We start from the raw sequence: 14,910 nt of genomic DNA, 5'->3' as shown, positions 1-14,910 counted from the left end.
CCCACCCCTTTCCTCAACACCTCTTCATCCCCTCCTGTATCTTCTTTTGAGTTTCATAGCCTATTTGCACACCCACACCCACTTAAACACACACATGCCAGCTAGGATCTGCTCATATATCTGAGAGAGGATATATGATATTTGTCTTTCTGGCTCTAAGGTACCCAACTTAATAGTTATCTTTCCAGGTGCACTCATTTTCCTGAATACTTCACGATTCTCTTTTTTTTCTTGAAGGCTAAATAAAATTCAGTTATGGATACGCTCGCTGCATTTTCCATTATCTGTCCATCTACTGATGGACATTTGTGCTGGCTCCACTTACTAGCCATTATGAGGAGAGCAGCAGTGAGTCTGGAAGTGCAGGGTCTCTATGGTAGGAGTCCTTTAGGTGATGCCCAGGCATGGTATGGCTGGGTCAGATGGTAGTTCTACTTATAATTTTTTTTCAAAGACTTCCCCATACTGCTTTCCATAATGGCTTCACTAATTTGCTCTCTGACCAGCAGCAAGCGTGAGTTCGTTCCCCACATCCTCACTAGCATTTGCTGTCTATTTTCTGGATGCTCGCCACTCTGGCCTAAGGGGTGATGGAATCTCAAGGTCATTTTAATTTACACTCCATAGGCACTTAGGGATGTTGAACACCTTTGAAATACCCATTAGCCATCTGTGTTTCTTCGGTTAAGACCTGTCAGTTTCTTTTAATAGTCCGTGCATTAACTGGCAGGATTCTTTTCTTTCTTTCTTTTATTTTTTGGTGTTTAATTTTTGAAGTTCTTTATATAGTCTATATACTAAGCCCCCATCTTAAGTACAGCTGGCAAAAGCTTCCCCCCGTTCTGTAGGTTGTCTGTTTGCTAGGCTGATGGTTTCTTTCTGCTTTGTAGGAACTTTTTTTTTTCTTGAGCTGGTTGTCCACTTTTAATCAATTAGTTAAATGATGAGGACAAGAGTCACATTAACATGTGACAACCTAACCCAAGAGGTGCAATCAAGAGGTAATGGAAGCACCTTCCCATTTTTGAGAGGGCTTTAAATGTTTTTTTTTTTTTTTTTTTTCTGCCCTTCATCTTATCTCTCAGGGTCAGAACAGCTGTATCTAAATTAAAGCTAATGGTTTCGTTAATATTTTAAAAGCATACCTTGAAACTCAGTGATTAAAACCTTCTGGCTTTCAGAATTTCTCCTGTAACTTGTCCCTGATTTTACCCTAGCTAACAGATTTCTTTGAAAGGTGGGATTCTGAGGTAGGCGAGGCTTGGAACAGCAGTAAGAAGAAATGGCTTATGAAAACTTCAGCATGTGGCCTCTGTGCGTGTGCACAGGTGCGTGTGTGCTTGTGCACAGGCATGGGTGTGCGTCTGTGTGCGTGTGAGGACGTGTCTGCCTGTGTGCACACACTTGTATGTTGGAGAAGGCAGAGGAGAGAAACAAGAGTTAAAGCAGAATTGCCACCCACGTAGATCCTTAGTCTAGACACTGGGATGGGGGCTCCAGAGGACATACAGGATCTTCCTTAGAGATTCACACACCTCAGGCAGGCACAGCTGATAACAGAAACAGGGCTCATCTGTGACTTTCTGGGTTTCCAGCGCTTGGAGTTATTAGAGCCACCACTAGGTGTGTGTGTGTGGGAGGTGCTCAGCCATAAAGTCCTTACTTTACAAGTTTGAAGATCTGAGCTTGATTCCTAGGACCCGCATAACACTCCAGGCCTGGGGACAGAGACGAGAGGTTCCCAGGGGTCTAATTAGCCAGCCTAATTAGCCAGTCTAGCCTAATCGGTGATCTCCAGGTCCAGGAGGCAGACAGCCTTCCCGAGGACAGGTCCTGAGGTTGTCCCCCGGCCCCACACATGCAGGCACACCCACAGGAACGGAGACACACACAGAGAGACACAGTAGTCTCCAGAGCGTCGGGGCAGCCCCACCCTGTGAACTGAGGCCAGTCTGATCATTCACGGGCGGTTTAGCAGCTCTGAACAGCCAGGTCTCGTAGGTGGCTCCCAGGCTTCGTTACTCAGCCCGGCAGTGACAGCGGCGAAGGCGGTGTGATCGTCTTAAAGTCAGACATGCCACGCACACAAAAGAAGTTCTTGGTCTTCAAAACCGGAGATGGAAAAATTACAGAGTGAAGCTCCCAGGGAGTCATGTTCATGAATGCTTGAGTTCCTCAACTTGAGAGATTTCAGCCCTTACATTTGACTTCCCAAACTCTTCGGAGGCTGACTCAGAATAACAACAAAGCCAGCAGGTGCTCATTCTCAGTCTCCTGCAGTTTCCAGAGGCGTTGTCAGTGGAGACCTAGACACGTTTTGTTTGTTTGAGGCAGGTCTCATGTAGCCCAGGCTGCCCTTGAACTCACTAGGTAGCAGAGGATGATCTTGAACTTCTGGTCTTCCTGTATCTCCTTCCAACTAGGCTTTGTCACCATGACAACCTACTAGACTTCAAAAACAAAACAAGCAAACAAAAACAAAACAAATCCCCAAACCCCAAACAGAACTCAGTAATCCCAACTTGAATATTTGGAGATTTGTTTGCAAACCATTAGCTATAGTCATTAGACAGTGTTTGACAGTTAATACATCTCAAGTGGTACATACTGTTTGTGTTTTCTTTTGTTTTCAGACAGGGTCGTTCCATGCAGTGCAGGCCGACTCTGAAGTCACAGTCCTCCTGTTTTAGTCCCTTGAGTGCTGGCATTACTGGTTTGCACCACCTCGTCCAGCTGACCTTTAACTTTTTAGTTTTTATTTTTAAAAGTAATTTTGTTGTTTGAGAGAGAGAGAGAGAGAGAGAGAGAGAGAGAGAGAGAGAGTGTGTGTGTGTGTAACTCATGTCATCAGACTTGTCGAAAACCACCCTCACCCCCTGAGCGGTCATGCCAACCCCATAGTGTTCTTTTCATACTGTCAACTTACCTTAATAATGAAGCTTTTCTTTTTTAATTAAACTCCATTGCCCTAGTAGAGGAGTTGGCAGAGGCTGTAGTTCGGTGGTACAGCCCTTGCCCAGCACGCCCTGAGACCCCCAAGTGTGACAAACGAGGACCCAGCCGCACAGTGTTTTACATCCCAGCTGACACTGCCTTTCTTCGCTGTTTCCTAAGGAGCGACGAAAATTTGGCCCCTTGGGTTGGAATATTCCCTATGAATTCAATTCTGCCGACTTCTCAGCCAGTGTCCAGTTCATTCAAAACCACCTGGACGAGTGCGACATTAAAAAGGTGAGCGGACTGGTTGGGTATTTGTTTTCTAGTTTCTCGTTACAGCCCACAGCGTGGAGTGAACTGGCTGAGGTCTTCCTGAGAGTCTACCACAGAGGGGCACGTGTGCTAACCAGCTGGTTTACTCACTTTCTCCTCACACACACACCAACACACTCACAGTTTGCTTCCCCACACCCCCGAAGGTGCCTGTGAGTCTGATGATGAAACCCTGAGCCACAAAATACAATCATGTCCCTCATGCTGCTCCTGGGTACTCTGGGGCCCCAAAAGAAGACTGCTAACCCCAGTCAGGCCTGCCTTCTTTACCTTCCTCCCGTTTCCTTAAAAGAGAGGGAGGTGTCTGCTAGCCCATAAGGCAGGTTTGATTGTTTGTTTGCTTTGTTTTAAGTCCCCTCCTTCACCATTAAAAAAAAAAAAAAAAAAAAAAAAAGATTTCTTTATGTGTTTCCTTATGTGTGTAGAGTGTGTGGTGTACCATGTGTGGGCAGTACCTTTGGAAGCCAGAAGAGGGCGTTAGATCCCCTGGACCTGGAATTGCAGGCGGTTGAGCCCCTGTGTGGGCGCTGGGAACCAAAGCTCATCTTCTGCAAGAGCATCAGGCGCTTGTAACCGTCGCGCCTCCGCTGCAGCCTCCCACCCATCTACTGGTGTGCGCGCGTGCGTACGTGATGCGTGTGTGAGTGCAGGCATTCCTGCAGCATGGCGCATACAGCGAGGCCAGGGGACAACTTTGAGGAACTGGTTTCACTTTTTAGCTTGTAGGTCCTGGAGTTGGGACTCAGGCCTTTAGGCTGGGTACCAAGTGGTTTTGCATGCTGAGCCCCAAGAGTCTCGCTCATTCTTTAATTGTTAAGTTCAGCGTGTAAGTAGCAACCATAAACCTTTTTTGGGTAGTACTGGGGATTGAATTTATGTCCTTGCACATGCTAGATGGTTACCCCCAAGCCACACCTCAGCCGAAGTTCCGGTAATAGTTACTAATGACCATGGTGCGGACGCCTAAACTCCGTGGTGTTCATGTATGTAGGGCATCATTTTTGCCTACACCATCATGAGGCTGAGCTAGGAGCACTGTTATGCCCATTTAATTGATGATGGCTGGCCTCCTCGCTCACAGAGATGGGGATGCAAGCCTCGTTGTCTCTCCACTCACAGGCTGTGGAGGGAACTTGACTTTTTCCAGGATCATAAGCATGTCAGTGAGCCTTCGACCTGTTTCCTCCTCCACAACGTAGTTGTAGCACCTCGGACGAATTAGCGTTTGTTGAGAACACAGTGCACAGGGCACAGGCTTAGTAGAGACAGACCGCTTTGGCTCTGCCCCTGTCCTCCTGCCCATGGTAGGCCTTCCAGATCACCAGAGACACTGTGGAAGCGGCATGGCTCGGGCGGTCCGTGATGAATGCTCACCTGGGGCAGACAGAAGTCTAGAACCGATCATCTCCTCTTTAAATGACAAAAAGGATAGTAAATTAAGGTCGTGGCGGTATGATGAAAAATTATATTGTATGGGTTCATATTCTGCAGCCATTTATCATGTCAGCGTATACAAAGAATAGGTGCCTTGAAATGGTTGCTTTGAAAGGCCACCGAGCTGGAAAAAAAAAAAAAGTTTAGCTGATAAGTAAATAAAAACAAGAATCAAACATCCGTAAGCATCCTCACTTCTCGTCTTACTCCAAATATACTGTATTAAAAAAAATAGCTATGAATAGCAGAATGATGTTGCTAGTACAAGATTGCTAAGAAATTAATGACTACTTCGAAGCAGTTTTAGCCTACAGAATGAGACAGCACAGGATTGAGTTGTGGGAAAGTCTTAGGAATAAATACTTTCCTATTTGTTCTCTTACTGAGTCTGGAGAAATCTATTGCCGGGAAAGAACGCTAAAGCGGCCCTTACTTGCTTGCTTTTGCTTCTTTCTTCCTTAGGCATTGCTCCCGCCCCTCGGTAACCATGTGGCATTTGCTATAATGACTGTTACAGGTGATTACGATCACGAAGAGAAAAATGCTCTTGTTTTGCTATTTGACATAACCCATAGCCAGTTTATCCCCCGATGCTTAATCGGGTAGATTTTTCTCTGGCGAACAAACCGGAGCGGTTCTTGCCTCCTGGTAGTGAGTTATTCCTATGAGATAAAGAATAATTTTCAGTGCAGCTATTCAAGCGTCGTTCGGCTGCTGTGACAAACACTCTCACTGAAGCGACTCAGGAGGAAAGTTTACTTGGCTTAACACTTCCAGGTCACCGTTTGTCCCTGAGGGAAGTCAGGGCGGGAACCTGGAAGCAGGAGCCATGGCGAACACTGCTTGCTGATTGCTCCCAGGCCCATGCCTAGCTGGCTTTCTTACACAGCCTAGGGATGCCTGCACAGGAAACTGCACCAACTGTAGCGGGCCCTCCCAGAAATGTCCACACACCATCCTGATGAAGACACACTCAACTGAGACTTTTTCCCTCCCGTGCTTCTAGCCTGTGCCAGGTTGACAGTTAATGCTAACTAGGAAACCAGCCTGGCTGGCATTCCCTTTTCCAGAACTTTCCTGTAGAGACAGGCCCTAAGTAAGTGTTCTCGTTGGCAGTGGCTGACCCTACGGCGTTTCTCCTACAGGGTGTGTCATGGAGCACCGTCCGGTACATGATCGGAGAAGTACAGTACGGAGGCAGGGTGACAGATGACTTTGACAAGCGGCTGCTCAACTGCTTTGCCAGAGTAAGTCAGTTCTGGGGGAGGACATAGAGTGTGAACCTACAGGTCACTGGGTTTTCCTTTAAAAAAAAATACGTATTTAGTTTTTAATTATGTATAGGTGCGTGCGGCTTTGTGTGGCTATGAGTATGTGAGTGTGGAGGACGGAAGAGAGTGTCAAGATGCCCTGGAGCTGGAGTTACAGGTGTGTGTGTGTGTGTGTGTGTGTGTGTGTGTGCGCGCGCGCGCGCGCACACACGCATGTGCGTGTGTGTGTGTGTGACGCAAACCCCAATCCTCTGCAACAGCAAGAAGCTCTCTTTACCGTCTCCCCATCGAAAGAATGTTTTTTGTTTACAGTGGGCATGACAGATCTGGGGGAGGGCCCAAAGGAGGGATGCTTATAAATGGAATAAGTCAAGGCTCCCTTCTTTCTGCCATACTGCCTACACACCTAACAATAAACCAGCCACCAGCCATCAGCCATCAGCCGTCCCACGGGGCCTCCCAAGGACGCTGACACCCCATCTCCTCACCACGCTTGCTTCATGGTCTTAGTTCTCTAGAACGTGTCAGGAAAACACTGGCCATCTCTCTGTGCCTCTTCCTCTTGAGTGCAAAACAAAGCATGACTCCAAGGCTAAAACTAAGCGCTGGGGAATGCACTGTAATTTCAATGTTCTCATCTTTCCTGTTAGAACAAACCATTGAAGATGGATGGGATGTTGGGGCTTCCCCCTCTTTTCCCAATAAACTCCACACAGAGCTTGTGAGTAGCTATTTTCTAGAGGACATTATTCATTAGCAATGATGACTCTACCACAAAGGATAAATAGCATAAATTAACACCCACTGGACACAAACTCTTCTTAAATCTTTTTATGTGTTAAAGAGACAATATGCATTTGGCTAAGTGGGGAAAATCAGACACACAAATAATATGCAGTTATAATTTCTTTATCTTAGGAACTCTGTTAGTAATTTTGCTCCAGCAAAGTTTCTCCTCCTATTCTTCCTCCTTTCTCTCCTCTTCTTCCTCCTTTATTCCTTTCTTTCTCTCTTCTTCCTGCTTCTCCTCCTCTGTTTCTTTTTGGCATAACTTAATCAAAATCACAACAAAGCTATCTCTTTGAAGCCTGCTCTTTTCTAATGAGAGACAGAAAGGAGGTGGTTCTGGAGGGGAAAGGAGGGAAGGAAGAACTGGGAGGAGTAGAGGGTGGGGAAACTAAAATCAGATACATTGTATGAAAAAGAATTTATTTTCAATAAAATGGAAAAAGGAAAAAAAAAATCCCAACAAAGCACGGGAAGTGCTGGGATAGTTTGGCAAACTGGAGGTTGACCAGATACCCAATATTTTAACACTTTCTATTGAGTTGCACATGGAAAATAGCAGTTATTGGCAAGGATGCTTAAAGGTAAGCATACCAGCGCTTAGAAATTAACTAGGGACAGACCTCCCAGAGTGCGGTCTGTCCATGCTGGCTGGATCCAGTACCCCAGCAAAACAGATGTCAGAGCATCTCAAGGAAAGACCCACAAAGGTAAATACCATTGTTCATGGTAGCACTGTGTGTGGGAGGTGGAGGCAGCCATGGCAGGCTTATTTTTCTGCAAAGAGACTCTGACATGGACCTCTCTGTTGAGGTTCTCATTCTCTTTATTTCTAATTAATTAATTATTTATTTATTACAATCCCGGCTGTGGCCTCCTCCCTTGTATCCTCCTGATCCCTCCCTCCCTCCCTCCTCTCCTCCTATGCCCCCAGGTGTAGCCCCCAGGTGTCTCATTCTTTGCCCAGTCTCCCATGTATGACCTTAGCTGGGGCAGCTCCCATCTGCCAGGGCAGTTGCTGGGAGGGTCCATGCTCTGAGTCCACAGTGGCCAGTGCTCTAGCCAGCTGGAGGAGCGAGTGCCTAGCGTCTGAAGGGGTGATGAGTTGCTGACTCACTACATCCTAAGACAGTGAGATGCAGTGAGGCAGCACGGTGGCTTCTGGTGCTCACCCGTGTGGAGCACACGGTAGCAGCTTTTATCTTCACAGCCCCATGATGCAACTGCCTTCCAGACCAGAATCCTGCTCCTGAGTGCATGTTCCAGATGTGTTCTTGGAACTTGCTGGGGGCGGGCAGCTTCTGTATCCACCATGGGGAAAAGGACGAGAGTTACTGACAGTCATGCATAGCCAAGAAGAAATGGTCAAGCGATCTTTGCAGCCGATCCATAACTCTATCCCCTTGTTTTTCCTTTGTGTTCTTGTGTGTGTTTAGTTTGTGCTTGTGAGTGAAGTGACCGTGGAGGCTGGAAGAGGGCATCCGATCGCCTGGAACTGGGGTTAGGGACAGTTGTATCTTAGATCCCCTCATCTAGCTAGGTCCTCTTGAGCTAGAGTTACAAGCAATTGTGAGCCTTTCAATGTGGGTGCTGGGAAGTGATTCGGGGTCCTCTGCAAGAGTAGCCAGTGCCCTTAGCCACTACCAAGCCACCTCTCTCTCCTCTGTACAATATTTTTAAACATATAAAACATGATATATTTGCTCATGAGCTCCCTGTCCCATGCTGGGGATTGAACTCTGGGTCATGCGCCCAGGAATTCCTCCTAGGAATTCACCCTAGACCTTCAGACACAAAGTGTCCATATTCGTAGGAGGTAGTTGGGCTCCCTGTGTTTATCCCACGCCCTACTTACTCAATGTAATAGATTTTGCAACCAATACCCATGTTGATCCACACATACACATGCCTGCTGGTTTGCATGATGTTGCGTTTCCTTGTTTTCCATTCCTCTCACTCCCCTGTTTAGCTCAAACCTGTTCCAGGCGTCCGCTCAGTGGTATAGGTCACACAGATCCCCTGCTAGGCCACGCCTTGCGAAGGTCCCACTGCTGTCCCAGTGCTCTTGCTGCCGTGCTTTCTCCACCGTCATGGACTCTCTCCCTCTGGACCTTTAAGCCTTTCTTCCCTAAGTTGCTTTTGGTCAGGGTATTTCATCATAACAACAAGTAAGACTAATAGAATGGTTCCATGCAGAGCTCATGCTCCGTATTCTGTAACAGTCTCCACCCTGGTGAACCTCAGCGACCTGGGGGGGTGTCAGGTCCCCCTACTTGGGCATGTATAAGTAAAGTGGTGGGAAACACGGGTCTAAGCTTCACTTCGATTCTATGACTACATGCCACCTGGCCACTTGGTGCAGTCACTCCCTAGATAACCAATGTGCTATGGACCCAAAGACTCCATTCCAGGATGTGTTCCTGCAACGTCAGCCACCCACATCACTAAAGAGCCCATTTGTCTTCATGACGACTGTAGGCCAGCACCATCTTCTTCAATAACTTGAGATTGCTTCTCCGCTCTACTCACCCCACGCCCAGTCATCCATCACAGAACTCCCCTCACTTCCCCTTTCTTCTCCCTCCCCTCATTATATTTGCTCTAGGCTGTCTGTCTGTCTGCCCACTTTGGTGTCCATTACTCTGGGTTTTTGCTAGTGTGCCCTCCCTAATCCCAAGCACTTTTGCCAAAGCAAAGCAAAAACAACAACAAAAACCTCTCCTTAAAGGCATCTCTCCAAAAAACATCTTGTCCTTGCTAAGTCCTGACCTGATATCCCCCAAGCTGTCCTTTCCTGCCGGCTTAAAGCCTTTTGTTAACTTTGCTTATTTTCATGTCCTCTGGGCTTTTGCCTCAGTGAACCCCGTATTAGAGCGGTCATTTCACAACTGGCTTGTCTCTCTCCCGGGGTCACGCGTTCCTTGTGTGAAAGGACTGTGTGTGTCCTTCTCCTCTGCGTTCTGTTCTGAGCTCTGTGCCGTGTACACAGGAACTGAATAGAGTGGGGCCTGAAGCAAATAGAGCCATGGAGAAAACCAGGACACACTATTTCAGAATAATCGCTGGATCTAAAAAAAAGCCTCGATGGGCGATGGAGGGGTGCTCTCAGGGACAGGGGACTGAGGGGGCAAGGCACAGTCCTGTCTCCTTGGCCCAGCCTTGCTTCCATCCTGTCACTTCCCTCCCTACCAGGAAAATTCACCATGTTAGATACCCAAGTTGTCGCCTCAAACCAGCTCAGGCATCCAGCATCTCTTTTTCCCACCTTTTCAAAAGAAGTCTGTTCACACCAAATATATATATTTGTTCTCTCTCATTTGTTCACCAATCAATTCATATGGGATAAGAAAAAAGGTGCCTTCAGGCTAACAACAATGGAGGCTGGGCAGTGGATGCATTCGCTTCTTGTAGCCAGGAACAGAATTTAATTAACAAAGGAAGTTCAGGGTGGGAGGGCAGATGCTGGGAAGTGTTTTTGTGGCTGCGTTGTTGGTGCTTAGTATCTGTGAGTGGAACTGTGTAGACACAGCCCTCAGGAAGAGCCTTGGCCAGGGAGATGTGGGGTCACAAAGATGCTCAGGGACCCTCATGCAGGTGGGCCCAAGGAGACGAGATTACTCCCGTGTAATATGACTTGGACTCACTGAATCGTTCCACATGACCTTGAACCTCCACCCCCCTTGACTCTACTTCCCAAGTGCCCAAGAGCTGGGATTACAGAAGGACCCCACCACGCTTGATATAAGCAATTCAGATAGAACCTAGGGCTCGGTGCAAGCCACATCCCGGTCCATGCCCTCCACTATTTTTTTTTTCAGTGCTGAGGATTGATCTCAGGGTTTCCTGCATGCTAGCAAGTGTCCAGCCACTGAGCCCACCTCCAGCCCTGGGGCCACCCTCCATACTCTGCTTGGCTCTACTCTTGGGTGCCAACCGGAGCCCTGCTTAATTATTTCTGGGTGGCCTCTCTTTTGTGTATTATCTCTTTTCTTCCTATATGTGATAATTATTCTGTTGATAGTTTTGTTAAGATGCTTTCAAAACCAACAGTTAAAAAAAAAAAAAAGAAAGAAAGAAAGAAAGCAGCCCTATTAAAATGGAAATAGGCCCCCCTCCTTCTAATCTTGCTCCTTTTCATCAATTTTCTTTTATTTTTCTCTCTCCCCTACAGGTCTGGTTCAGCGAGAAGATGTTTGAGCCCTCGTTCTGTTTTTACACTGGATATAAAATCCCCGTGTGCAAAACCTTGGACCAGTATTTTGAGTACATCCAGTCTCTGCCATCCCTAGATAACCCGGAAGTCTTTGGGCTTCACCCTAATGCCGACATCACGTGAGTTCTTGACTTTTTTCTTCTTCTTTTTTTCTAACTTGGAGGCGTCATTTGTAACTCAGCCTGGCAAAGACTATGCATTTCATTTTCCCCCTTAATCTCTCTCCTTTCCCTTCTTTTTATTTTACTGTGAAAAATAGTGTTGTTTCCTGTCTTCCAATTACAGCTCTGTCACAGCTCAGCCTGCCCTCCACTCACTAAATCCCCACGGCCTGGCATTTATGACAACACAAAGCTGTAATTTATGCGTTGATTACTTCTCTGTCCTGTCATAAAACTAGTTATGTTTTTGCTTTAATCGATGCTCTCCATTGACAGTCCTCTCCCGGTCCCTTATCTCTTTCTCCATTTTAATATCCATTAAAAAATAAACCACTTGGGACCACATAGATGACTCAGTGGTTAAGAGCGTTTGCTGCTCTTGTAGAGAACGCAAATTCAGTTCCCAACACCCATGTCCATTGGCTCATAACCACCTGTAAACTCCAACTCCAGGGTATCTGACGCCCTCTTCTGGCCTCCCCAGGAAGCTGCACCCGTGTGCACATACCCACACGTGGAAACATTTGCACACACGATTTTAACAGTCTAAATATATATTGTAACATGTATGTTATAGGATATATCCTAAGCAGGGTCTGAGAGGGCAAGGCACATAGTTAAGAGTCCTGCCTGGCTGTCTCCGTGATGGACCATCTCACCTCATACCGGCTCGCCTACAACCGTGTAGTCATGAGCCCCTCATGGGCACACACCCCACAGCTAGTGTGAGGTCCCTGGGCCCACAAACCCATAGAAATGCCTCCCAATCCTTAGCCCCTTCTCTGGCCCACCCTCCAGATGAAGTTTCTCTTTGGAGACCCGTCCACCAAAAAGGACCACTCCTTCCCACCTGCTGACTCAGTCAGCTCCCTAGCCGAGTCACTCTCTGCAAGGTGTTACCCCTGTGGTCCGTTGGTAGAAGGTTCTAGAAAGAGAAGCATGCCTGCCTCTTTCCCTGTGGCTGTAATTTTAATAACCCTCTTGTCATGCCGGGGCACTTCCCACTTCCCATACTCTGCTCTTACAAACAAGCATACTGCCTTCCCACAGACCCAGCACGGCCCCTGCATGAGATTTTTGTACCCGTGCTGGGTTCTTCTCTGTAGCCTTTAACCTGGCCCATGGCACTCTCCACTTTTGGAAAAGCTGTCACAACCCATGGGCAGCGAATGCTTAATTCAGACCCTGAGGTGGAGCAGGATGGCTCTTCAGTGCTGCCTCTGGGCTGCTGCTCTGAGAGACTGTGTTCAGTGAGCTGAAATGCTACCGTGGTCAGTGAAACAATAAATAAAAAAGGGCTTCTTTGGGGATCAGTTTGAGAAGCAGCAGCAAGAGGGGATGCACAAGGAAGTGGTTTCTCTTGAGCGGAGGCTTTTAAACTGCCAGTTAGACTCGCTCCTGTGCTCAGAATCCTCCTGAGGTTCTGCCTCACCTTGGGTCCAGGTCAGAGGCATCCTACGTACCTAAAAATCAGACCTCTGCTCCTCCTCCTCGCATGCCCCTCCCTCCATTCAGCTCTGGCCCTCCTTAACTTCCTGTTAGGACTCCGCACTGGTACTTCCTGGAACATGCCCCCACCCTGAAATACGCTGCGGCTCACCTTTTACCACTTCCAGCCCTGGCTTGAGTGTCGTCTTTTCATTGATGATGCCTCCCCACAGTCACCCTAAGTACAGATGTTGCTCTACCGCCTGACTTACTTTTTCCTGTATCCACCACAGACATACTCTATTTTTGTTATTTATTTGCTTTTATTCACGAGCCATTGGTTAAAATATAAATTCCGCTGCATCCAAAACCTGTGTCCATTTTCACTGCTGTACCTTCAAGTCTTCAGGCATGGCCCTGGTGCTGGGGAAACGTGGAAGGTGAGGGTTTCCCATGGATGAGAAGGAAAGTAGTGGACAAAACTCCATGCAGTTATGTAATAACATATTGGTGCATGGGCTGGAAGCACAGTTTGATTAATACCTTCCTAACAAGTACAAAGTTCTGGGTTTAATTCCCAGAATTGGGATTTTTTTTTTTTTTAAGGCAGGCGTCATTCATTTCAGGCTGAGCTTGAACTTGCTTTGTAGCTGAGGATGGCCTTGACTATCTGATCCTTTTACCCCCATCTCCTAAGTGTAGGGATTACAGCCATGTGCCACCATGTACCAGCCAACGATGGGACGAGTTCTGGGACCATAAGCCCTTCTCCCCCCTAAGCTGCTTTTGGTCAGGGTGTTCTACCATAGCAACAGAAATGAAACTAGAAGTAGTCCTTTTTTATTTTTAAGACTGAACTGTATGCCTGCATAGGCATACATATACAAAACACACACAGGCACACACACACACACACACACACACACACACACACACACACGCACGAGTCTCACCTTTTATTTGTGATGTATGTTGCAAACACTATTTCCTGTTTTCTCGGTTGGTTTTGCCTCTGCTTTTGGAGGTAGAAGCTTGTCATTTGGCTTGACTGTTGTTCATTGTGATCAAATGAAGGATAGTGCTGTTGTCAAAGCTGGGTCTATAGTGACAGCCACGAGGCCTCGTCAGATGATGCTGAAAGTGAATGACCCCCCTTTCCAGTGTTGGCATGGTTTTGCATTGCACATTTAACTCTTCAGCCATTTAGGATCTTTGTGGCATGCGGGTATGGATGAAATCTCATCTTTTTTCCAAGCAGCAGTCTAGTAATCTGTTTTCATTGGCTTGAGATGCTCTCCCAAATGTGGACAGAGCTTTGATGAGCGTGTGGGCCTGTGCCTAGGATGCCTCTGCTGTCACAGCCTGTTTAAAGATCCTCATGTCTCATTATTCGGTCAGGACCCCTCACTGCACGCCCCTCCTCTGGGATTTTTCCCAGCTATCCTTGCATTTTTTTTTAATCATTGCAAACAAATATTGGATCCTGAATTTTATTTAATATCTCTAAGTATCTGTGGAACACATATATAGTTATTCTCCAGATTGCTAAATAATATATAATGGATTTTCTAATACGAATTATCCATTCAGTCTTGAACTTTATTACCGCTCTTTTCTGGTTCTTTCTTACTATTTTTCTGTGGGTAGATGTCAGTAGTTCACTGGGAAGAGAAGGTGTTTGTACTGAGTCTCACAAATAAGGTTGCTCCAGAGCATTTTTTGTGTGTGATAGCTTTACCCAGTTTCATTCTTAATAGATGGTTATGTTCACTTTATAAAATATCGGGTATTTCCTAATCCTTCAAACAATTTATATGCTTGAGAACTGAATTGAGTTCCCCTGTGAAACCATCAGGGCCCAGTGCTTTTTAGTGTTGCCGTTTCTTTGACCTGTTTAGCATCCTTCTGTTTCCAAGTGCTGTCGACTTTTATAAATTGTATTCTTGAAGAAACCCATTGGTCGGATCTGTGTTTGCATGGAGGTTTGCAAGGTAGTCCTTGCCTGATTGTGTGAGCACAATGCCGAGTACCTTCAGTAAGTCTGTCGTGGAAGTGTGTGCATATGTCTAGCCCTGTGGGCGTTGCTCTGAAATCCATTAGCTTGCAGCCACTCTAGTCTCTCTTCAGAAGGAGCACTCTGGCGCCCTCAGAGCAGTCTTGTCAGGCCGCTGCGCCCAGCCAGTTTGCTACGGTGAGTCATCATATATCAGAGAAACCAAGGGGGCCAGCTTGACACTGACACACGTGAATACCACACCACAAGCCAGGGTGGTCCTCGTTAGCAGGACCCAGCCCGACAGGTCCATCAGGTGAAAGGCACGCTGTGGCAGGGTAACACCAGACTAAT

General features: G+C 46.9%; 1 protein-coding gene across 2 annotated transcripts in view; it reads left to right on the top strand.

The window, feature by feature from the left end:
• The window catches only part of Dnah8 (dynein axonemal heavy chain 8), a 203,950-nt gene that overhangs the window by 160,844 nt on the left and 28,196 nt on the right, over positions 1 to 14,910 (top strand). For both annotated transcript variants that reach the window (XM_055607163.1, XM_055607164.1), the window contains 3 exons: positions 3,115 to 3,231; positions 5,850 to 5,951; positions 10,933 to 11,093. In XM_055607163.1, coding sequence (XP_055463138.1) covers positions 3,115 to 3,231; positions 5,850 to 5,951; positions 10,933 to 11,093 — 380 coding nt within the window. The remainder of the gene's footprint in view (positions 1 to 3,114; positions 3,232 to 5,849; positions 5,952 to 10,932; positions 11,094 to 14,910) is intronic.

Source organism: Psammomys obesus, unplaced genomic scaffold (genome assembly GCF_907164565.1).
Source record: "Psammomys obesus unplaced genomic scaffold, mPsaObe1.curated_primary_1811, whole genome shotgun sequence".
Lineage (NCBI taxonomy): Eukaryota > Metazoa > Chordata > Mammalia > Rodentia > Muridae > Psammomys > Psammomys obesus.
The sequence above is the reverse complement of the archived record's forward strand: the minus strand, read 5'-3'. Positions and strand labels throughout refer to the sequence as shown.